Genomic DNA, 24,760 nt, shown 5'->3' with positions numbered 1-24,760 from the left:
ACATAACTTAATTCTAACATAAATAATATATAATTCATATTTATTTTTAAACATAATTATTGTATAAGCATTTCTTTTAAACTACTATAAATTAGTAGGCGCATTTCTTATAAGTCATGAACTGCTATCTACTACGTGGCGAACGAACTGAAACTTTGAGAGTTTTTGGATAGATGGCAGCACATGGCCTGTCCGTAAACAAGGAACGCAATTATGTCCGACAAGGACAGACATATGTTTTGTTAAACGAAGAGAGCAATATTGTGCGATAAGGACAGATATACGAACGGTGTTAGAATTGGCCGGCAAGGAAGGAGGAGGGAGAGGGGGAAAATTATAAATTGCTGTTAAACTATTTCGATTTATTAAAATTAATCAGTACAAAAAAAGAACAATTTATTTCTCATATTTAATTATACTTTTAAGCAATCGAAACAATACGATTGAAAATGGTTCCATATAAGTACACGGAGTCTGTGCATGTTAAACCATCTTTAATTTTATTAAATCTGATTAAATTGTACTACAGTAGGGGAGAAATAAAATTCGCACGTTTGATGTAAACGTTTCTTATATATACAATACAAATATAAATATAATACAGTAAAATATAATACGAAAAATATCGAATGTTTTTCATGTAAAGTCCGCGAGAGAGCGCTGATGTTGGCACAAAAACGTCACGTTACTAGGATGTAGCAGAGAGGTAGTAACATCGTTCAAGTAGAAAATTTTGTTGACGTTCAAAGTGTTTATTGAATTTTGACATTTCTATTGATAAACAGAAATGTCGCACCACACCGTTTTTTCGATGGCATCGTGAATAATATCATATTCATTTGGATCATGGACTGTAATGATGAAAAGGTGCATAACCAATTTCAATTACATTAGTGGTTTCTTTACCAATTATTCCAGTTTAATAGGTCATATATTTCCAACAGAATTTATGGTCTCGTATAAATATTTTTATCATAGTATAATTATTTGTTTTAAAGTGTATTATTTTATTTATAAAATGTACTATTTTCTAAAATATTTTATTTTTTATAATTAGACTGGAGCTGTTTATGCATTTTTGGAAAATTAGAAGTTATAAAAATATACAGAGTACATATGTATGTATAAATTTGAAAGAAAATTTGAGAATATCCAATATAAAGTACTTGTTACGATATTTATTTATGTGTTAGATTGTTCAGGAAGTTTGTAGCTTTTCCAAAATTAGAAATTTCGATAAAATAATATGTTACCTCGTGTGTATCATTAAGAATGCTTTATCTCATTACTTATTAAAGTATTTAACTCCAGCAGTTTCATTTATTTGATATATCATTTATTCTAACTTTTACAAATCCATATATTTAATGATAAGATATTAGAAGAATACTTTAAAACCATGCAAAACATTTTAAACAAATAAGTAGCAAAAAGTGGTCAAAAGAAACAGTCTGTACTACTTAATAAAATTTTAATTGTATATAAATATGTAACTCCTGCATTTTCCTTAAATTTTGTTACAAACAGTATAATAATATGAATTTGCATAAACAACAACAATGTAGTCATAATCTTAGTTCAATAGTGTAGTCATAATACATTAAATGATTTTCTTTATTTTTTAGGATACTATATAGATATATAGAAGATACTATATACGATAGTGTTTACTACACTATACAAATTAAATCTGAGGTTTGTAACAGTGGAAGTAGTCAAAATGTCTAAAAAAGTATCTTTACAATATAGTAGCATAAAAGATCTACAGCAAAAGACCAGAATCAATTACACTGGGAAAAAGCCCTCAGATATTTACAAAAGGCTCCCTGATATGTATAATCTGGCTGAGAATGCCAAGTTACAAGGAGAGGAGGAGAAGCAGTATATCATGTTAAAAAGATGGATGAACTGCATTGATTGGTTGAAAACCACTCGAGAATATAGAGATGACAGAACATTCTTGAATATGCATATCAAACAGGTGGGGAGTGGCTATGCTTTATTAAACTTATCATTCACAAATAAAGGTATTCCGAATGTAAAGTTTTTAGGTGTTATATGTTAAAATAGATTTGGGACAATTGATCGGAGCAAATAAAACATTGTGAATGTGTCTTGCAGATCAATGAAGTAAAAAAACTACTTGCAGACTTGAATCAAAGATTAGATGCACGATACAAACTGCAGTTGAAAGAGACGACATTGGAGAAGATTAATGTAGAAAAAATGGATGTAGATAACGAAAGAGGAATAGATGCTTTTATGACTTCTGTTGATGGTCCTATAAAGTTACCTGAGACACCAACCAGAGATCCATTGGTCAGTGATAATGAAGAAATTATAAACTGTGATCAACTATTTCAATTAATACAAAAAGCGGATAGTAGATATTTGATCATTGATATCAGACCTAAGTTGAAATATGAAGCTTCAAGAATATTATCTGACAAATCTGTTAATATTCCTAATACCATAATAAAACCTGGGTAGGTAAACATTATTCTCTATATTACTCTAAAATGAATCTTTTTTAATAATAAATCTTATATTTTAGCAAATTAACAACGTATTTTGAAGAATATCTTCGCCAAGATAAGAAATCTCTAGACCTGTTTAAACATAGGGCAGCGCAATATGTCGATGTTATAATCCTGACCGATTGGGATACATCGAGCAAAACATTGACGCCTGAAAACCACTTAAATATACTAAGGAAAATTTTAGAAGATTGGGATCCTGGTATAAAATATAAAAGAATTACAATTTTGGATGGTGGTTACGCAGAATGGTTAACTCGTTATCCAGCATTTACAACAAATCCTAATATTGTAGAGCCTAGTTTACACGACATTGCAGACGAAATATTAGATAACATAGAGTACCCTGAATTAATACATTTAGACGAGGAAGAAAATATTATTAAGTCACGTGAAAATAAACTAATTAAATTAAAGCCAGTAAATAAGAACGAAATCGCGTCGAAAGGTAGCATTACGAATGATAAAATGTGGTACAAACACATGGACCCAGAAATAAGTAACAATATTACTATGCGCTCTAAGAATTTTATGAATAGTTCTATTGAAGTAGATAAAGTTCCCAAAAGCAACACGAGTTCACGACACTACGATAATAATTCGTTGAATCTTCAGCATAAGAGAACATCGAATATTATTAGGAAGAATGACACGAAACCAATAGTAGATAGAAGTAGCAAACCAGTTTCCTTAGACATTTCTAATTCAGAATCAAAAATAGTTTTGAAGTTAATGAAACAGTTAAATGAGTTGGCAAAGAATAAGCAGGACTTGGATCAAGAAATCTTAGAACAAGAACGCACTTTGTACATGCAACATGATATTAAGTACAAAGGTTCGAATGAGGAGGAATATATTCACAGTAATGTAAAGGCTTTGCACTCTAAATTGGAAGATAAGGTATTGAATATGCTTAAATAACAAATTATGATTGTTATATACCTAATAAACAGTTACAACTGATAAAACTAATAGTGACATATAACCAGTCTTTTATATGATGATTACATACTAAAAATGTAATGGGTTTCTTTACAGCAAAAAGAATATAAGAAAATCGAAGATGAACTTACCAAATATTATGGAAAAATGGAATCAATTAAATTTAATCCTACAGAGGAAAACGAAAAGGGCAATCTCGAGTTCACCCTAGCTTTACTGAAACGGCGAATGAAAGATACTTCTGCGGAACGAAAAAAATTACGAGAGTGAGTACACAAATATAATATTAAAAGTTATTTCATTTATTAATTATACATCTTTATGCCAATAGAATATCTATGAAAAATAATTACAAAGAATTATCGATAAAAGAGAATGAAAATAATATCCATAAGGAACCTCTGAAAATGGATAGTACATCAATGGGAGGAAATTTAGAGCGTTCGTACTCCAGTCCAAACTTATTACAGGTATCTACAATTAGTTTACAAAAGAAGATTTAATTTAAAAACTCGATAACTTAAAGAAAGTTTCTTTTTATAAATCGCTCAGTTGACGGATCGTAAAGCACCGCAAGTAGACAGAAGCTCGAAGCCACAAGTCTCGTCGTACAATCATAATGGGACTTATGGCGATAATAAAATGTCCCATTTGAGTTGGGCGAATCGTGAAGAAAGAATGACACCTGTTCATGGAAGTGTTGTAAGTATCAACACATCATTAAAAAGTTTAAAAAACGTGGAAGTAACATAAAAAAATGTTTAAAGCAACATTAGTTGACATTCATTACCACACGTTGTTTTGTATGAGATTCCATTGACGATTATAATTGCTGACAGCCACGTGTTTACTGTCCACGTGGATAAATCAGAATAAGACATACTAAGTATACAATTTATGAAATACAATTAAACTCTATATTAATTATTGTTTTGTTATATTAATGCATAAAAATATACTACTCGTTAGAGAAGATAGAATGAAAAAAATACAATTTAAAACTTCATAATAGAATAAAATCGCGTGATTTTTCGTTTCTATGTGACAAATAAACACGTGAGCACAAAAACATTTTCTACCTTCAAGGCTTCTAAATCCAATTTAGTTAAATCTTCTCGAAGCAACGCGTCACAGATATGTATCAGTATATGTCTGACTATCGTCACCAAATGCTACTATGGCGAAGTTCATTAACAGAACTTCAATTAAACTCCACGATCACGCGAATGAGTGTCGAATACATTAGAATTAGCAAGATTATAATATAGAATAATTAATTATGATCGGTCTCGTCTTAAAATATGTAGTAAATCATGTAATAAATAATTTATTAACAAATAACGTGTAAACGAAAGATGGTAAATTCGTCTAGAAAATTTGTACCGAATTTCAATGTTTATTATTTTAAAAAGGTAATAAACATTGAAAATTTTATAAAACAATAAAAATAGACATAGAAGAGAATAAAATTCTTAATTTTCGTTATATAGGAAGTTGTTAAAAAATAATTTTATTTAAAAAAGAGATATGTGCCAATGAAGAATAAAGTATTTAGCATAGTGTCTTTCTTGTTACTGTGTTACAGTATCCAGGCATTACAGGGTTAAAGAACTTAGGCAACTCCTGTTACATGAACAGTATTATACAGTGCTTAAGTAATACCACGCATTTAGCCAAATACTTTATGGACAATTTGTACGCCGATGACCTAAACACCAATAACGATAACAATATGCAAGGCCAGGTTGTGGAAGAAGTAGCTCAAGTGATTAAAGCACTCTGGAGAGGTCAATACAAGAGTATATCGCCACATGATCTTAAGGTCTGATATTTTTATTTCTTCTATATAAATAAATCAATAAAAAATATTCGTATAAAGATATAATCTTTTATCTCTCTCTAGCTTCAATTTTTTATATTTTTTAAATTCGCTTTCTGTAATTAATTTGCACTTAAAAAATTGTATATTATAATGCGTGATATTTATTTTCTCTTTTTATTTATGCATGCTGTACTTTTAGATTCATGTATGCTCTAAGTGTATTATAATCGTTAGATCGCCGTGGGACAATACAAATTACAATTTGAAAGTTACGAACAACAAGACTCTCATGAGTTCCTCACTTTTCTTCTAGATTGGATGCATAACGATCTAAAAAAGGTAATATCTTACCCTATTACCATTAAATACTAAATCAAATCTAACGGAAGTTAAATTTTTCATTGTTTATAAAATTTTGTTCTGGTATTTATAGAATTGTAAAGTGCCTCTGGAAATGACAGTCGCCGAGAAAGCCTGGGATAAAGCGATGGATTCCCAAAAATCCATAATATCAGACTTATTCTTTGGACAATTAAGGTCTACTATCACGTGCAGTTTTTGCAAGCAAAGTAGTACCACGTATGAGATTTTCAACAGCTTGACGATGTCTTTACCTCATGCCAATCGGTGTACATTAAACGTAAACCTCCATTTTCTAATTTAAAATGAATTTTTTGCTGTATATTAAACAGGTTCGTTAATTTCATAGGACTGCATTTTAAAATTTGTAAGTGGACAGAAGGTTGTAGGATGGAAGTGTCCAAAGTGCCAGACACCTCGAGAAGCTACGAAGAAATTCGATTTCGTGAAATTGGCGCCTATTATAGTTATACATTTAAATCGTTTCGCCGAGAGTGGTGGATGGCTCGAGAAACGAAACACTGCTGTGGATTTTCCACTCACAGATTTCAATTTGAAACCATATTTGGTGGCGGATAGTAACAGTGCTACGATTTCGAATATTCGCAGTTATAATTATAGTTACAGTTTATATGCAATGTCTAATCATTATGGGACCATGGAAGGCGGCCATTATACGGCCTTCTGTAAAAACGCGACCCAAAATAAGTAAGTAAATACTTTTCTTTAGCCTCATATTCATATTTATTCTTTATGGAGCTTCAAAGCGATAATTTGGCGGAAACAAAACGATAATTGGAGTAGTAATAAGGCAGCTACAATATTCACACAAAGTATTTATTACAAGGAAGAAAAAGAAAGGTATAGGTTTCATATTAAAAAATCCAAAAGTTTGTTATTATGAATATTAACTGATTGTAAATTTATTGTACGTTTGGAGTTATTTGATTTTAATTAATTTTCTGAAAAGTGGAACTGCCTCCTTACTGTAATAGCCGTTTTAATTATTAAAATTAATAACATTAATAACATTAATCGTGTGGTTTCTTCTTAGGTGGTATAAATACGACGATCAAACAGTCACGGAAGTTACGGTGAATCAAGTAAGGTCTCAGAACACCAATGCCTATCTCTTATTTTATACATCTTTCTCAAGCAACATTATGTAGTATTAATACAAAGAGCTGACTTATTACTTAAGGCCATGAATGTTCTGTGACGATGTAGATAATTGAATATTTTTTGTATGTACATGTATGAAGTCTATTATTTATGCGAATGTATACACACACAAGCACACAATACTACGACGTCATGATGGGCTTTATTGGTGCTGGGATACGTTAACAGTATGTAAATAAATAGCGTTGAACTGAAATTTATTATTTCGATAGTATTGAAATTATATCACGTGATAGCGAAATTAGTGAAGCAAAAAAATTATATATTATAAAAGAAAATTGTATCTAGCACGCATTGCAGTCTGTATTCTATTGTGATTATGTGTTTCAGTAACGTTGTTACACTCAGTACCTTAATATGTTATAATATAAATATTTTACGTCGAGTTTGCATTCTTCAAACACGAATGCAACACGTTCCTCATTCAACGTGATAATTTTATTATCGATAACTTGTAATTTTGTTAATTTACACATTGTATAAAGTTATTTATAATCATTTGTTCATCGTTCTTGTGTTATTTCGAGGATAAACAAACTATTCAGAGCATAAAGTTTGTTGCGATTGTGTATTTGATGCGTGAATTCGACAACGTATTATGTCAGCATTTTGCAACTTATTTGCAAATTCAATAAGACACAACGATTTATTATTATTATATGTAATGAGAAATGCAAAGAAAAGTAAAAGTAATAAGAAAAATTAATACTTTTGGAGCACATGTAAGCAACTATATAATAAAACAGTTGTAAAATACTGTTTTTATATGACATTCGATGAATGTGTATAGAAAAGAGAAAAAAAAATAAATATTTGAAGATACTGTGTTCATATATTATCAATGCTTACAAAATTATTGTTGAATAATTGTGTAACATCTATCGGATACGAATGTCTCCAAAAAGTGCCATCACTAGTTCGCTTATTTTGTATATGAAATAAAAACTTTCAAGCTTATGAATTCACAAGAGCTCATTTTTATTTGCAGTATAAGTTAACAATTTAATCTCATCATTTTATTGGATAAACATTATCAATTGCATTATGCAAGTGTCGAAATTTTTCTTATCGTCTAATTATACAATATAATTTAAACGTGTATGTATATTAAAAAAAAAAGAAATTTTAAATATGGAATGTTTTTACTCATTTCAAAACTAAACTTATTGGTCTTGATATATTCTTCCCATAAAGATCATATTCATTAAGACTTAATATGTCATTTATGTAGCATTATTAAAAGAATCCGCACAACTTCAGTAAAAGCGTTTATACAAACCATGAGGTTTTTCGATTAAATTATACAAATCAATTCTAGAATTACCGATTTTCTAGTTCGATATTGATTACTAAGGATTTATCGTCTTTGCTTTCTAGACTTTGTCGAAAAATTTGTGCGTGTTGCCACGCGCAATTGCCTTGACCACCGGAAACAGTTACCGTGAGAATTAATTTCACTGCTCCTTTCAATTGGTCCGTATGATAATTAGAAACATCGCTAATAGGTAAAATTACAGACTTATTTTGATTTGCATTGTCAAAAATCGCTTCTACCTCCCACGATACATTAGCTTCATGAAATGTTTTTATGGTAGCTTGTAAATGAAACGTCCTCACGTACAGGTTTGGTTTCGTGACTACAAAGCACCATTTTACCTTGCCAGAAGTAGCTCCTGGAGAACGAGATAAATAGGTAACCTTCCAATCGTGCTCCTCTTTACGAAACATTCCACCTTCGATCTCGTTCGTTCCATTTTGCCAACCAGATATATCCATTAATGTCTTATCACTATTATCTGTTATCATATATACGTCGTTAATGATAGAATACTGCAAATGAAATGCCTCTCCGTAGTTCGAAATGTCCCAAGAATAATTTACTTTTGATTTCGACTGAAAGATTTAATTAAGAATTAGCTTCCATCTTGTGAGTTTTATACATATGTGAATCAATTAATGTTAATTAGAAAATGATTCCATACCTCAGAAATTTCTCCTCGCGCTAATCTCCACTCATAAGAACCTGTGGATCGTCCTCCATAACTCTCATTGTCATCAGAATTTTGTTTATTGGGCACATGAATCAATTCTATAAGTTCTAAAAGTCTTCGTTTTATCACATATTGCCGACGAGTGGCACTATAGCTCGGGGAAGATTGACGATATTTGTTCAATGATTCAATGAATTGTATCAGTTTACTTTCACAGGAGATATCTCTTCTTCTCAGCACTCCTAGTATATTACGTGTATATCTCCAAGTAACATCTTGCACCTCGTCTTTTGAATAAGCTATTATATAAGTTAGTTTCTTTTTCCAGCCCTTTTCGTACATCAATGGCCTGTCCATGACATCCTCGCATGGATCTAGATGAATCCATCTTTTTTCGTGTATAGACCATACCTAAGTTATTGACATATTATCAATCACTCAATTATTTTGATGAAGTAAATTTTTTAATGAACATAATTGTGAGGACACCCTTGTGTGACCGATTTCCATATTGCAATGAGTTAACGAGTACCTTTGCACATATTTTCCATTTACGCAAGGTCAGTGATCATTACACACCTCTGTCCAAACGTGATCTGTTTCATCGTATACACATCTTGCATCATATCCTAGTGTTCGACACAAAAGCGTGAACACGTTCACCCATTCTCCGCACCGTCCGCGTCTTAGAGTTAACAATGGTTCCGGATCGATATAGCGACGGAATTTCACCCGTGTTCCACATTTAGTACATCTGGAATGATATTTAACAATTATTAAACTACATTCCAACGACAATCGCAGAACTTTTTGAAAAAAGGGCATCGAAAGTTTTAATTTCATAATTAATTCTAATTTCTTTTTATTAGCTATGTTTGAATTGAGAATTATAACGGCTCTTAAAGAATATATATTGCTCTTTTTCTATTTATAAAGTTTAATTAAATCGTACATTCGACATCTATATATTTAGTATAGACCTACAAATCCTTTCTTCAAAAAACTCTCCAATTATTCTTGGGATTAAAATATATCAAGTTACTTGTGTATCTCTATTTGTGAACATCTAGGATCATCTGGAGGTACTGTGTTCTGGTATTTACAATCTGAAAAACAAGCAGTACACTTTGGACTATCGACCCATGTGAAGAATTTATATTTAAACCAATGTAACAATTCCATGAGAAATATATCTTTAACATCGTCAATATCATCCTCACTGTATTGTTTTTTAACACTTTTATCTGGAGCAATCTGATTCAGTTTCACATGCCTACAACAGTAAATTTGATGAACAAAACCAAATTTAGAGTAATATAATCATTTTTAAATAATTGATTATTACTTGTGCAGTTGTCTGAGTCTAGTCATAGTAGCTATTTCAAGGTCTACAATGGGTATTACTTTTTTAGCTTTCTCTTGCAAGCTTGCATCTTCATATTGCAGAACTTTTTGGAAGTTGTCTATAATAGATTTGTAAAACCTGTTCTCTTCCACTGTGAATGTTAGCGGTATTAAATTAGACAATGCTGGGTCTTTAGTAACAGATGTTTTGGTAAAAGAGCTTTTACTAAGCAATTTTTGTAGAGATTGCAATTTCGAAAGTGGTGCTTCTTGTGGCAATGAAAGGCAGTCAGTGGTCTATTGAAAAAAAGGAATGTTAATGGTGCCTTACTAACTGGTCACAAATCAAATTAAATTTTATCATTTAACAAGACAGGCTCCATACCAGGAAGATAGGAAAAAGGAATTCTACATATACTATACAATTAACTATTAAAATAACTACCAAAATTTAAGAAATTTCTTATATTGGATCATAATTTGAGTTATAAGGACTGAAGAATTAAAGTCAAACTAGTGTGGGGATAGTGGGGATGGTGACGGTCAATTAACGACGCAGAATTCTGACCAGTTAGTACGTCACTACAGTACTTTACGAAAAAAAATTCAATGAAATAAAAATCAATGACAATATCTTAAAATCTTAAAGTATAATTACCTCGACAAAGCCAATATCGAACAAACATTCGATGCCTCCAAGAGCAGGTAGCAATTTTGTAGTAACCAGAGGATGATCAAGTCGTACTTCCCGATATTTTTTGTCATTTGGATGGGACAGAATGTTTTGACAAACAGTTAACAATGCATTTTCAGCATCGTTTCGTATTTGTTCTTCGTTCTCTTTTAACAAATACACGGATCGTAACAGATCTTCATCCATGGTTGAGATTTCTTTATTTTCACAAGTACAAGATGACACGTGCAAGTCTAGAGGAAAAATGTGATATTGCAGTTGGAATGCAAGTCATTCAGTGGTGTTGCTAATCGTCTAGTAGCGCTCTTTGTGAGAAATGACATAAACCGGGTAAAACAAAATAATTCGTGTCTTTATATGTTTGTATTTTAGAAGTAACAATAAGTAGATATCTAATCATGCATTCAAATTTTCATCAGAAATGATCATGCCTCAGTATGATAAAAAAAGACAATTAGATGCATACATATTTATAATTTTATCACACGAAGGTAAATTATCTTCTAAAGATATAACAGGTACCCTTCCTTACCACTCATTGATACATATATAAGTAAGTATAAAGAATAATTTTTTTCTTTGTTGCAAGCATCTATTTCATTTTATATTAAATGAATGAAAAAGCGTGAATTATGAAATTCATAACATATATATATATATATATATATTTAATCTATTCATTTAATAGCAACAAATTATTGCAATTCTCCTAAGTATATGTATGTATATTGTTTTACGATATCCTTTCGTATGACATTCTCTGGAACATACGTCCCATTATAATACATGGTAAAACCACAATTCCACGACTATATTCGATACGTTATTCTCAAACGAAGCCTGTTAAAAGTGTAAAAGTCCATTCCGTTTGAAATATAATGGCGTGTCTATAAACAACGTCCAACGCTGCTATTGTATGCCACTGATATCGTTAAGGAGCATCGTATACGATGTCGCAGAATGGTGGCGAGATAAGAAAAGCATAGCCGATGCAACTCAGAATGCACTCGAAATGTATATGACATCTGTATGAAAAGGACATTGTATAGCTGTACCATTTGCGAGATAAAAAGTAACATTCCTATCAGTATCACGATGGATTCGAATCAGATTAAAGAAATTTCCAATATAATACAATATCTCTTGTGACTTTTTCTTATTTATTTATAAATAGCAAAGTTTTAGACATAAGTAATTTTTGGAAATTAACGAATCATTCGAATATTGTAATTCTAAATAAATACTTATACTATGAGATATCAAATTTAAAAGTTATGGAGGTTAAGATTGTCCAGAGCCTAAGGTTATGGTAGGTTATGGAAAACGACTTACCTATGGACTATATGGTTATATCAAACCTCAAGATTACGAGGGAGGTCTTGCTTAATGGTACAAAGGCGGTTCTCAGTAAACGTGAAGGTTATAGGAACGGCCTCTCGAATTCCTTCGTTGTAAAGGTAAGCCTGCAAAAATCATTTCCAAAGTTACGACAAAAGTCTTGAAATTTTCTATCCTGACAATTCTCAAACTTTACTGTCATGAAAGTGATTCTTTCAGATTTACTACTTTATAGGGTGTATTTCCTAAATTCTAAATATCCAAAGCGTAGATCTTAGGGTTTATTAGATTTTATTAAATTTTGGGAAAGTAACTTCCCTTAAAATTTTTTAATTTATTAAATACTAATGTTGTTCATTTCCAATTTTTTTTTTCAGTAAATCATACAATTTTCAAGGAAAAAAATTGGACTGTAGTAAACAATTGTTTCTTTCTAAATTCTTTTTGTACCCCCAATTTATATCAGTTAGTTTCTACAAAGTTTCTATTCTTTTAACATATTTTTTAAATTACTTCATTTAGACCTTTCTATAACTTTGTTAAGATTTAAACAAGAAAAAATTAAATTTGAAAAAATGACTAAAACAATCGAATGAACAAAAGGATGTTCTGCGTATTTTAATTTATGATAAGAGTAAAAGTTGACAGATTAGAGATACAATTTTTTGAATGAAGCAGTTCGCGTTTCACTTTAACGGGCCGTATAACGGCCTGATTTTCTACAACATTACTTTCTTTCAAACTCCGGACAATCGGTCGAAAGTGGAGCACTGCTTTTGTTTCATTTTTGATTATGTACAGCTGCCAGCATCGCGTTCTTAAGGCGGCCAACTTTTCGATGCTACATCCCTCTCGCTTTCTTTTTTTCGTTTCTTATAAACCTACAATTTATCTACGTCAATTAACAAATTAACGATGCTTCAATTCGAACCATCCAACAAATATGAATATACTTCATTTTATTTTCATACGAGATAATCGTACGATATTTGAATCATTATTTACTTTTTTTAATATTAAATTATTTTAAATAATTCAATACTGAATATTCATTAATAACAATATTTCATTATCATTTCAAATGTACGATATTATTGTAATCATATGCTTCTTTGAATTTATCTCGCAATTTATTTCTCCCTTTCATTTACAAACTAATTATAATTATCAATTAATAACAATATTGCATAATAATATTAATAATAGCAGTAAAATAAGTTAATGACATTAATAGTAGCAATAATATTATTACTGAATGTTACTTTTAATATTAAACGATTTCCAGTAATTTAATATGTAATATCAATTAATCACAATATCACGTAAAACAAACGATATTATTCGAATTATCTGCTTCTTCAAATTTATTTCGCAATTTATATAGCAATTTATTTCGTTCTTCTCGTATCATGTCACGATGTTAAGTACATAAACGTTTGAAGACAATATCCGGTTTAAAACGCGCGGGCTTTTTTTGTCACCGGAGGACATTCCCAGCGGTGGAATTATGAAATTGAATGTGCACGGGAATAAATTACCGAGTTCACACGGAAATAAACTTGATGGACAAACACGATGTCCGAGCGCGGACCGGCACAGATGTTTGTACACCCAGTGCAATTTTGCTGATTTCGCGAAACTTTCGCGAGATATTTACTCTTCGAAGCGTCGCGTCTCTCGTAATCGAATAGAACGACGAGTCTATTCAATCCAAGATCAAAAGTGTTTTCACAGAGAGTCGTTGGAAAAATGGAAAATTTTCCACGTCATTAAAAACCACTTTCTATAATTAAATCTTGAAAACCATATTAGGTTAGGTAATAAGTTCGTTCATGTATTTTTGAAAGATCTTCGATCGGTTATTACTGGAACGTCGAATATAGTTGATGCGTTTGCGGGAAATTTAAAAATGTAAAAATGTACATAAAATTAAAAAAATATAGAAAAATCTGACATACAGGACTTGAGATAATATCTTTCAATACAGATCCATTTTTTTTTTTTCTTTATCACGTTCGTAAAGATATGAATAGACTATACATTCTCTGTTTATTCGTTACTATTGCAAATTTAATTAATTTTCGCTACCATGCGTCACACGTGCGACGCATTCTAATTCTTGGAATGTCTACTTGCATTTTTTCATTGTTATATATGTAAAAATATATGTGTCGTATTATGTAACACATTGAAAATTTGAAATTTTAATTGCGAACAGCGATTTTTCTTTTAAATGATGCTAACGAAAGAGTTAATTGTTTATAATATCTTTTACTTGTAGAAGAATAGAATATAGAAAACCTAACCCCAACCTAACCTCAATCTTCGAATTTAATTATTTACAGAAATTTCACTTTCTTTTCTCATTATATCGATCTTTTTATCGTCGCACCGATTTCACATCGAAAGGCAAATTAATTCTGAAGACGAAGGACGCGAGGGGCACAGTAAATGAATGAATCAGTCGAAGTAACGAACTTTTATATAATTTTCAACTGGAAAAAAATTTGTTCACGCCATTAAAGAATAATCTTAACGTTGAACGTTACAGAAAAATAATTCTTCCATGGTATAACAAGTTTTCGATATATAGATCGATGTTATGACGGTCAGTCAAGGTAATCGCGAAACGTTACGCTGCTTCGCCGTTAAATACGGCAAATGAAATAATGGATAAAGTTTTACAGAGTATAGAGTTCAGGAACAATATTGCTTTTAGAAAGCAATATTTCAACGGCTCGTAAAGTTCCCTTCCCGTCGTATCGTTAATCGGTTTCCGTTTCGAGCGTGGGCGGTTTTATTGAAAAAAAAGCCACGCGAAAGATTCTAAATAACATTTATAAATGTTCTGTGAAACGTAATCCCGGCGATCAGTTTTAATTCTGCTTTAATTAAATCACATTATCGTCGAAGATAGAAAGACCAAAAGGAAAAGTAGATTCCGATAGTATTATCATGGTTATTTCATTGGTTAGTGGGATATTGATTTTATATTCTATTGTGTTTGATAATTCCTTTCAGATAAATCCTCGATATCCCAAGATTTGTTAATGTACAGGAAGTTTCTATTACTATCTTGTCTTTTTTTATCAATTTATTCTCTTCTTCTTTACTATTAATTTCAAGATAATAATACATAAAATCAGACAAGAATGAAGAGGAGAAGGAAACTGATTCTAGCAATATTATTCTTGTTATTTCGTTGATTGACAATCAAATTTTGGAAATATAATGTGAACTAGTCTTTCTTTTATAATGTGCAAGAAATATAGATAGATATTCTGCTATTGGTGGCGTATGTCTTTACAAACGTTGAGTCATACTACTTGACGGGTCTTCTTCGCTATTTATACTATCAATAATCAAATTTACTATCAATAATTAAATTACCAGCTGATCATTAAAATTGACATATGTAATTTTGTTAAGCAAACACCGATGTAACAATGTTTTTCGACGATAAAAATTGTTTAAACCAATCATTGTTATAATTAACCAATTATAACCGGTTAGATTCCGAGTGGTCAATTTATACAATGAAACAAGTTGTCTAGAGGTCTTCTTTGATCTTTTCCGAATGGCAAATTTAAATTTCTCCAACAACTTTCACAGCACATTTTTTCAAATACATATTTATATAAGCAAATCATATGAAACTTCTTTTACGCAATAAAACAATTCATTTCCATGAATAAATAATAGAATTAGTAATAAAAGCTCCTGAATAATTGATAATGAAACCTTCCTTTTCTCCGCCTTTACGAAGGAAGGACAATGCACAGCAATTTGAATTGAAAATTTAAATTTCGAACCGTAAACTAAAAATTCTGTTTTACTAACATAAAGATACTTCACTTTATGTCACGTTATGGTGAATATCTTATTTTAAAACTAATTCGGTATTCTTTTTATTTAACGCTTACATAAATTAAGCGTTACCGGAATAAAGATATTTTATCTTATCTTATGAAAATATTTTCGTTTCAAGTAATCTAATATGTTATCCTATTTAGTAGCTCGTTAACGTAGAACGTGAATTAAAAACACGGGGAATTAAGTGAAAACATCGATCACGTGATGAAGAAAATGATCGTTTCTTAAAAGAAAACTTTATTTCACTTCGGTTGATAGAGGACGAGGATCATAGTTTGAGCAACGTTGACCTAGAATATCTGGTGGAAAAGCGACGAAAGCGGACAGGTACCCGCAGAGAGGCAAAGCGATAACAAAGCTCTCGCGGGAAGGCTGAATTGTCGTGGAATCCTTTGAAATACGAGATTGCACCGTCTTGGTGTGTTTCTTCGTTCGCTGGCTGCAAGATTTCCGTTAGCCTGGGCGAATCTTTTTCAACGGCATGGCTACTCGAGCCTTTCGAATTATCGATCCTCATTGTTGGAGCCGCGGATGCGACCAAGAGTATTATGCGCCAGAAAGAAGCCTCGTTGTTGCTTGCTGTTCCTCTTTCCTACGCGGTCCTTTCTCCAACAAGCCATAGGCTTGTGTGAAGGTACGTGCAATTTTATTGAACATTTTTGGCGAAGCGAGATTCTTATTAAAATATTAAATACAATTTATTAAAACATCAATGAGTCTGAAGATCACATTATGCCTCTTCATTAAGATGTCTTATCTACCATTTCGAAATTGAGTTGAAAAAAGAAATTAATTTTATCGGTAATCATCTATTCAATGACTTTGAAATACGTCGTCAAGGTCAACATTCTGAACAACTTTTCCCTATACATGTTAGTATTACTTATTTTGGATATTAAAGCCGAATTACGGTAACGTCATATTACTTTATCACTTTAATATAATATCACTTTGCATGAAAAAAAAGAAACCTAGGGAACTTCAAATATTTGAATATATCTTGAAAAATGAACGAATATTGGATAAGACGTTTCAACCAGTGACGGTGCAGAAGTCAAATGTGATAAAACGATAAAAAGGTTTGAGTGGAATTTAACAGAAAAATGAGTTAAAATAAAAAAAGATATCAACATTACCAGATGCTTTTCCCGCGATCTTCACGTAATCACGTTAAAGAACCCTTCTGAATATTTTTCTCTCCGAAAAACGTTCGACGCGTCGAACGATACTCGAGCACCTGAAGAGCGGCCTCTAGAAATCAGTAAGTTTAAAACGATCACTCGATGTTTCACATGTCATTGAGTGTTAAAGCTTTGGCAGCGGCGGGAAAATTCGAGAACGCCGCCTCCGCTCGACATGCGCCGAAAATTCGATAAATTTCAATTTCCGACAAATAGCCTTGGCCAAGGTTCATCCACTTATTCTGCCTCCGATAAATTTTCAATATCCACGCCTCTATTGTACGCCAAACGTCCCATCTCATCCCTCCATCTCACTTTCCCTCTCTCTCTCTCTCTCTCTCTTTCGTCTCTCTTGACCCATACACGGGACATTCTCGTTCGTTTTGCACACGTGCCGGATACACGTGTACACACGGTCGTTAATGCTGAAACGTTGTTTTGCATCTCAAACGTTGCTTACAGCACGTTCGACGTCGATCGACAAGACGCTGATTTGCCTCGAAAAAGCGGGCCTCCGACACCAGCCCGGCGTAAACAGGTTAGATTGGAGAGACGTGTTTCCGATCCAATCATCGTTAGCATCCTTAATTTGTCATGGTAACGATGTAACTAGAAGTTTCCTTATAGAGGTTATGTTTTTAGACCGGCTAGTAATGGTGTTCTGCTTATTGAAATGTATTGGGTGTTTCATTTGTCATGGATTCCTTAATAGGAATTTTTGTTACCTCTGTTAGTGCGAGAATTACGTCAGGGCAAAATAGGGTAGTTTAAAGCGAGGAATATTATGATTCGTGATATTTTTCCTTTAGAATTATTCTTCTTTAAGATTTCGAGGTAATTGGCATACTTCTAAATGGGGTTATGTTATGCCTTTATGCTCCAATTTCTAATCGATGCATCTTTCTTTATTTTTCATAACGGGTAACGGAATAATATGTTCTATAACATTTTTACAATATCATTTACATCTTTTAAAATGATACTACATATCTTTCTATGCTCTAGTTGATGTATCTTTTTATCTTCAACGGTTAAAAAATGTAATAGAAACTGTCAACGACTAAATTAATTAATAAAACATTTATCATAAGTGATATTGTCCTGAATAATGCGATAACACATTAAGAAAATTTGAGAGAACCTAGAGTCACGTTACTTTGTACCTAACGGGACTATGTTTTCAGAATGTGCGCCATTTTGGACAGCCTTAAGGAATCCCGTCGTCGTCTCCGGAAATCGCATTCACCCTGTCAAATATCGTTACCGTTTGACGCATAATCTGCCGTGCACAGGGCCGTTAGAAGCATCAAAGGTGACGTCGCTTTTAGATAGCTCTGATAGGTCGATATGCAAATAAAACCACAACTCGTGTTCCTCCCCTCTCCTAGAGGAAATCGTTAACCGAGTGTTCAGCAGAGTGTCGAGAGGCACCGGAGAACGCGTTATTAGTGTACGTTAATTCGCGTATAATAAGCTCATTAAATCTTTTTATTCGAGCATGGTTGAAAAGACGTTGCTTTACTCTGCGTTTTATTTTTCACTCTTCTTCCTTTCACCCCTACTCTGTCCCCCCCATCGACGCGCCTCTTTCACCAGAGTTTTTGAATGGCGTTTATTAGGGCCACGAGTCCGCATCGAGAACTACTTCGAGACTGTAGTAACGTCACGGAAAGATCATTAAATGAAGGAGAAAAAATGTCTTTTTTACTCAAACACGACGAACTTGTAGCGTAAAAATCGTCTTCTTCTTCCTCCTTTATTTTTTCGGTTTTCGCCCCTTTTTTTGCGATTTGCTTTTTCGAAACTTTTCACCATGAGGTCTCGTCAGTTCTTAAGACATTTGGCCTTATTATCGATAGTTCGCGTATCGTGAATTTCGGTTGTCTATAATTATGCAAAATGTGATTATATGGTTAATTTTTGATGTTCTGGTTGGTGAAATTAAAAAAAGAATTGTTTGATTGTTTATAATCAAAATTTTGTTTGAGGGGAAACATCACACGTAATTGGGTACAATACAGAGTATAAAATAAATCAAAAAGTCAACGATGTTATTCTATTCTTTAAAAATTATTTACATTTATGATCATCATCAAACTGTATTCACATTTATGAAATACCAATATTTCCATTATATCTCCATAAAATTTACAGTTGGGCTATAGGTTAGACATATTTGCTTAATTAGGATTGAGATTATATTCGAAGCTTCATAACTACCAATGATCAGTCACTCTCTCCAATTACGCTATCCATTTTGTTTTCATAACCTAAATATTCCTAACCTCAACATGATACTACCTATCCAAGCATAATACTAAATTTCACTTCGTGTATAACGTACACCCTTGTTCGTGTTAGAACATTTACAGGAAGTGAAGTAAATTTCGAAAATAATTAGGTAACTATCATAATTTTTAAGTTTTTGTGAATTATAACTGAAATAATAACGAAATAAATATGGAATAACATTTCTCTTATATTCAATTACTTTTTATCTTTTTTTTAAATTCGCTATAAAAATAAAATGTACTTTTTTTATTGCGAGGTTTGGGTCTATAGCTACTCTAGCCCCCCTCCCCCAATCCGTGCCTGCCCTAGAAATCGATGAAGTATGCTCTATTCTAAATGATTATCTGCGTACATTAAATCTTCAGGCATTCCAAAAGTTTGCAGAGTGATAGTTTTGATGAAATTACGTTCGAATCTCTATTATCTTTGCATAGTCTATGAAAAGATAAAAACAAGTTTTTTTGTAAATTATTTAAGCGTTTTCTACTGTTGCAGTAGATATTAAACTATGCATACAATACATACAAAATTTGGCAATGAACTTAAAAAAAGGAAAAGAAGAGAAGAGTTCGAATCTATATTCAGGACTGAATTTATAGAAAAGAGGTTAGGCCAGAGTAAAAAGGAAAATTCCTTAGTAGGGCTAAATTGGATATCACTTAAACGTATCTTTTGTCGAACGGTCGGCATTCGCAATCAAGTTATTTACAGTTCGTGGAGCAGAGATCCATAGTCATGGATAACCTCTTTCCTCGGTCTTCGTCGTAATAGGTTTTACGTAATCTCTGGTAATAAACGAATCCATTTTCTCGTAAATAGATTTTTCCTAACCTCTGTTTTTTTATCTGCTGCTTAATGCCCTGTCAACCGGCACCTGGAAACTTCGACCATAGATAAAAATCGCCGCTCGACGCGCGCCCTGTCGTTCAACTGCTGAAGTAATCCTATCGGAATGAGGATCATTCTATGGTTCTCATTGAAAGAAAGGCCAGCAAGGGAGTCAATCTAATGGATGCGGATGGAGTTAATAAAAGTGCAGATTTTTCGTCTTATATCATCTTTTTCTTTTTTTTTTTTTTTTTTCGTTACTGGTGGTTGAATTTTAAAACGAAGAGAGAAATAGGATTTTTAGGAGTCAATGGTACTCGTACTTACTTCATATTCAGTCGGTGCAATTGTGTCAAGAGGTTGAACCAAGAAATTTGGAAATCATGATTTTACACGTCGACTAGTCCGCTGAAATTGGAACCGATCGAAATCGAATTTCCGAACGTTGGATACACCGATGTCTGACTAACTGATTCGGAAATGATCCGAACCTGTTCAGATCTGTACGAAATAAATAACGTAGAATGTGAAATGTGGAAAGGAAGTACCACTTATGTTAATTGCATTTTATATTTTCGATTTATTTTCACATGAGAAACACTTTCACCTCCTCCATAACAAAAAGCCAAATTGGAAGTGTCCTTTTTATGGAAGAGCATTTGTTGCAGTTTCAAAAGAAAAATTTCTGATTTTTTCAGGTAGCATTTGACTTTTAGCTTTATTTCTCAATAAAAGAAAAATAATGTTACGAAATGGTGAAGTTTGCTGTATCTAAAAAAATCTCTTCTACTGGAATATTGATAGCTAGTCGCCATTCCCTGTGCGAACTGGAATGTTCAAAATAAAAAATTCTTTTTGATTCATAAACTAGGAAAACGTATGTAGTACGAGAGTTTCCCAAAATTTTCATGGTTTGTAAAAATGGAAGTAGTCTGAAGGAAGAAGAAATTTTTTATCAAAAAGAAATCAGTTTTAAAAGCGTTTGAAAAATCAAATAATTTAGATGTCAAAAGATATTTCTGAACTTTGTTTTCTCAATAAAAAGAAGAAATAATACATGTTGAGTGTTTCGATAAAATTAGTTATCTAAAGATAAATTAGGAAAGTAATTATACAGCGAAAGGTTAATTGCTTAAAAACATCACTATCATTAAGCAAAAAATTTCACGTTTCCAGACAATTTGGATGAAGAATCTTAATTTCTTTAAAACTAACTTTTGTAAAGAGTTCATTGCCTGAAGAAAGTACTTTATAAAAAAGTTTTAACGAAGAGAATAAATTTTCCATTTAAAATATTTCCTTACAAATACAAAAAATATTAACTTTTTAAAAAATGTTCAGACTGCGTAGTTATGTACAATGTATATGTTTATCGCGCGCTACGAGATTTAAAAAAGGTTCCAAAAGAGATGAAAGGTTGATGGTGAAGCCTAGGTGAGTACAGAAAAGGGAGGGGGGAAGGGAAAATATTGAAGGGAAGAGGAAAGAAGATTTGTCGCGTACGTACGAAATAAAAAGCACTCGAGCGACGAAACTATAACGGAATGGAAGATGAAACCTTCTAGTGATTCCTCGGGAAGAAAAGTGGAGGGAAGGAATGGGACATTGAGGGGCAAGTTCAAAGAAGATTACAGGGGGAAACATCGAACAGCGAGACATGGATCCGTTGAGAAGCTTTCTACGAATTTACTTGCTCGAATTACTGACAGAGTGCCATAATATTGTCATTTTATATATGTAGCGTTTTATTTCATGCTCATAATTCACAAATAAATTTCGCGATCTGTCGTAACATTTATTTAACCCTCTATAAGTTTAATGTGTCACTTAAAAATTATATGTCCATGTATCCATATACCGTGAGTATAAAAAAAATTTCCAGTTAAAAAGTAGCTTTTTTTCAGTTTAAATTATATATTAATAGTATTCACTTTGCAACAATTTTTGCGATATTGTATTTCGTGTAATAAATTATGTCATATTTTTGTAATAGATTTTTATTTTTCAAATTAATGGTATTCTTTTTATATCCTAAGAAAGCCAAGTTTCAGTTATAAGTAGTATAGGTCAGCTATATTGAATTACTGGGGCAAACGAGGTCAAATATTTTATGATATTTTAGTATACAGATGGACGTAGATACAAATTATTTTATATTATCAGACATTATATTATTCACTGTTTTATGGATTTCTATCATTTGCAGGTTTGAAGTTCTATTTTTTAATGGATAATAACAATTGCGAGTAGAAAAATATTGTATAAATTAAAAATTAAATTACATGTATTAAATTACCAAGCGCTGTATAATTCTCTAATTTAGAAATTCTTACAACTTTGAAATCCTACTTTTCGAACTAAAAATTAATATAAAATAAAAGAGTAGAAGAGAAGAAATAAAAGGGACTACGAATAAAATTATATATTTTATTTTTTGAGGAACCTAAATTTTAAATTACCAGGCATTATTATCCTATATATTATAAATGTTCACAATGTACCACCCTCCTCGTTCCATTATCTTATAAAATAAAACTCTGAAATAAGAATTTCGAAGAAAAATATTCTTCGAAATAAAGTTTCGTACTTTAGCTTTTAAAGAGTATACGTTACACGAAGAGCCGTCGATTATGCGAAACTTTACTTAGAAGGTGTTCGAATCGATCAATCCTCCTTGCACACGTAACCATGAAATTTTAATGGAACTTTCGTCCACTTCACTAAAGTATCGGAACTAAAAAAAAAAAAAAAAGAAAGGAAAAAAGGAAGGGGGAAAAATGTTGAAGTTCAAGCGAGAAATTCTTCAACGAGAAAATCAGCATATTGTATAAAGGCGATGGAATGACAAATATTGAATCATTGAACAGATTTGAAAATTTCACGAATTTTCATTATTCATTATCGAATTGTTATTCTGAATATTTAATCCAGCGAGGAAGAGAGAACAAAGTCATTTAATTATTATTCCGAACGAAAAGTCGCTGGGAATGAAGGGGAACTGTTATAAATTCCGTAGAACGTAACGAACCGTATTATCACCTTACCATCAAGTATCATGTCGCAAGCTCGGTGGTCGTGTGGAGTTTATGCAATAAATTCAACTTCACCATCCAAACAACTCATAAAATATTCAACGCTGACCTACAATCTGTTCATCATTTGAATATCGTGTCACGGACATAACAACATCCACTTCTGCACGGATTTCGTTATGATAATTCACGATCCTTGATACAGATAACAGATTTACCGGACTGATCATTCATACCGGTTATTAGATTCGACGTACTCTGAATTATTCTCACACGATGACGAAATATTTCATCCGTATCGGAGTAATTAATCAGTTGTTTCGAACTGGATCCACAAATATACCAAAGACCTTAACATTTTGGAAGAAGATATATATGAATCTATTAGATATCAAATTGATCAATTTTACATTCTGTTAACAATTAAATTTTGTTAACAATTTCATTATTCAGATACGTTATTAGAATTTAATTTCTTAGGAAAGAAAATATTTATTTTTACTAGAAATTATGACAATCCGCAGAAACAAATTTGTTAAGGTTTTAGAAGTAAAAGTGATTAACTCTACTGTTTCTTAATTTATTCGTTCCATTATTATTTTATTATTCAATATTGGATACGCATCATTCGGTTGAATTTCATGGTTTACTTTCACCAAAAAAATGTTTCAAAACAATCGAAAGAACTACTGTATAACACGTTGATATACCAAAATTTGTTGAGATTTTTCGAAAGGTCAGAACAATGAAAAAAATGAATAGGAAAATAAACGACCCACTTTCACAATGAAATGCAAGAAGACCGACCTTTAAAGTTTCAAACATTTCATTTAACAAACAATTTTACGACACACTAAAGACATATTAACAAACTTCCTAAAATTTTTTTCAAATTATTTAGTCAACTAAATTTAGCCAACCAAAAGAATTAGATTTTTAACGCGAACGACCTACTTCCATCACAAGGTGTGTGAACAACTATACAACCAACAACAAAACGATAGAAAAAGAAACAGATGAAAACAATGATCGAACGATAGTTCGAAAGAGACCACATTAATCAGACAGATTCAATAACGTAATCATTTACCGATACGCGAACAGAAACCATCGAACAATGAGGCTGAGTGAATTTTCGTAATAAGAAATCGAATGGAGAGCGCTTTGTTCTCGGGGTGGCTTTTATGCGCGTTTAATGTTCCACTGTTGGAATCGACGTATTGCCAAGCTCGGTCTGCCCTGGTAGAAAGTGCAAAGATACGTTGTGACGATAGTGGCGGAAGAAAAGGGGAAGAAAAAAAAAGGTTGACCAGGAGAATTTGTAGTTGGAAGAATACAGCAGAT

General features: G+C 32.0%; 2 protein-coding genes across 4 annotated transcripts in view; one reads left to right on the top strand and one right to left on the bottom strand.

Annotated features, from left to right (window-relative positions):
* The first annotated feature begins 677 nt into the window (after positions 1–677).
* LOC117216805 (ubiquitin carboxyl-terminal hydrolase 8-like) lies at positions 678–7,670 on the top strand. 2 transcript variants are annotated; one of them, XM_033463845.1, is made up of 12 exons: positions 678–867; positions 1,626–1,981; positions 2,122–2,486; positions 2,555–3,437; positions 3,576–3,745; positions 3,811–3,949; positions 4,032–4,181; positions 5,065–5,301; positions 5,536–5,640; positions 5,735–5,941; positions 6,011–6,369; positions 6,716–7,670. In XM_033463845.1, the coding sequence occupies exons 2-12, from the start codon at positions 1,721–1,723 to the stop codon at positions 6,828–6,830; spliced, it is 2,991 nt and encodes a 996-aa protein (XP_033319736.1). In that variant the 5' UTR covers positions 678–867; positions 1,626–1,720; the 3' UTR covers positions 6,831–7,670. The 2 variants fall into 2 exon arrangements, with proteins under 2 accessions (XP_033319736.1, XP_033319737.1); XM_033463846.1 differs by lacking the exon at positions 678–867 and having other exon boundaries at positions 1,905–2,027.
* Positions 7,671–7,797: 127 nt separating this feature from the next.
* LOC117216808 (peptide-N(4)-(N-acetyl-beta-glucosaminyl)asparagine amidase) overlaps positions 7,798–24,760 on the bottom strand; it is a 53,424-nt gene continuing 36,461 nt past the window's right edge. The window contains exons 3-9 of one of the 2 annotated variants that reach the window (XM_033463855.1): positions 12,205–12,335; positions 10,837–11,105; positions 10,180–10,475; positions 9,877–10,107; positions 9,414–9,588; positions 8,826–9,245; positions 7,798–8,736 (exon numbers count right to left, since the gene is read on the bottom strand). In XM_033463855.1, coding sequence (XP_033319746.1) covers positions 8,164–8,736; positions 8,826–9,245; positions 9,414–9,588; positions 9,877–10,107; positions 10,180–10,475; positions 10,837–11,058 — 1,917 coding nt within the window. In that variant the 5' untranslated portion in view covers positions 11,059–11,105; positions 12,205–12,335 and the 3' untranslated portion in view covers positions 7,798–8,163. Of the gene's footprint in view, positions 8,737–8,825; positions 9,246–9,413; positions 9,589–9,876; positions 10,108–10,179; positions 10,476–10,836; positions 11,184–12,204; positions 12,336–24,760 lie in introns of those variants that run through there. The other variant, XM_033463856.1, reaches the window with a different exon arrangement.

Source organism: Bombus bifarius, unplaced genomic scaffold, assembly GCF_011952205.1.
Source record: "Bombus bifarius isolate JDL3187 unplaced genomic scaffold, Bbif_JDL3187 scf7180000007973, whole genome shotgun sequence".
In the NCBI taxonomy this organism is placed as follows: domain Eukaryota; kingdom Metazoa; phylum Arthropoda; class Insecta; order Hymenoptera; family Apidae; genus Bombus; species Bombus bifarius.
This window is presented reverse-complemented; position numbering and strand designations above follow the sequence as displayed.

Bases quoted from the DNA above. Each gene is read 5' to 3' on its own strand.
- LOC117216805 (XM_033463845.1), top strand. From the start codon at position 1,721: ATGTCTAAAAAAGTATCTTTACAATATAGTAGCATAAAAGATCTACAG. The intron at 3,746-3,810 runs GTGAGTACACAA...TTATGCCAATAG, and splicing joins GAACGAAAAAAATTACGAGA to AATATCTATGAAAAATAATT. The intron at 5,302-5,535 runs GTCTGATATTTT...TATAATCGTTAG, and splicing joins TATCGCCACATGATCTTAAG to ATCGCCGTGGGACAATACAA.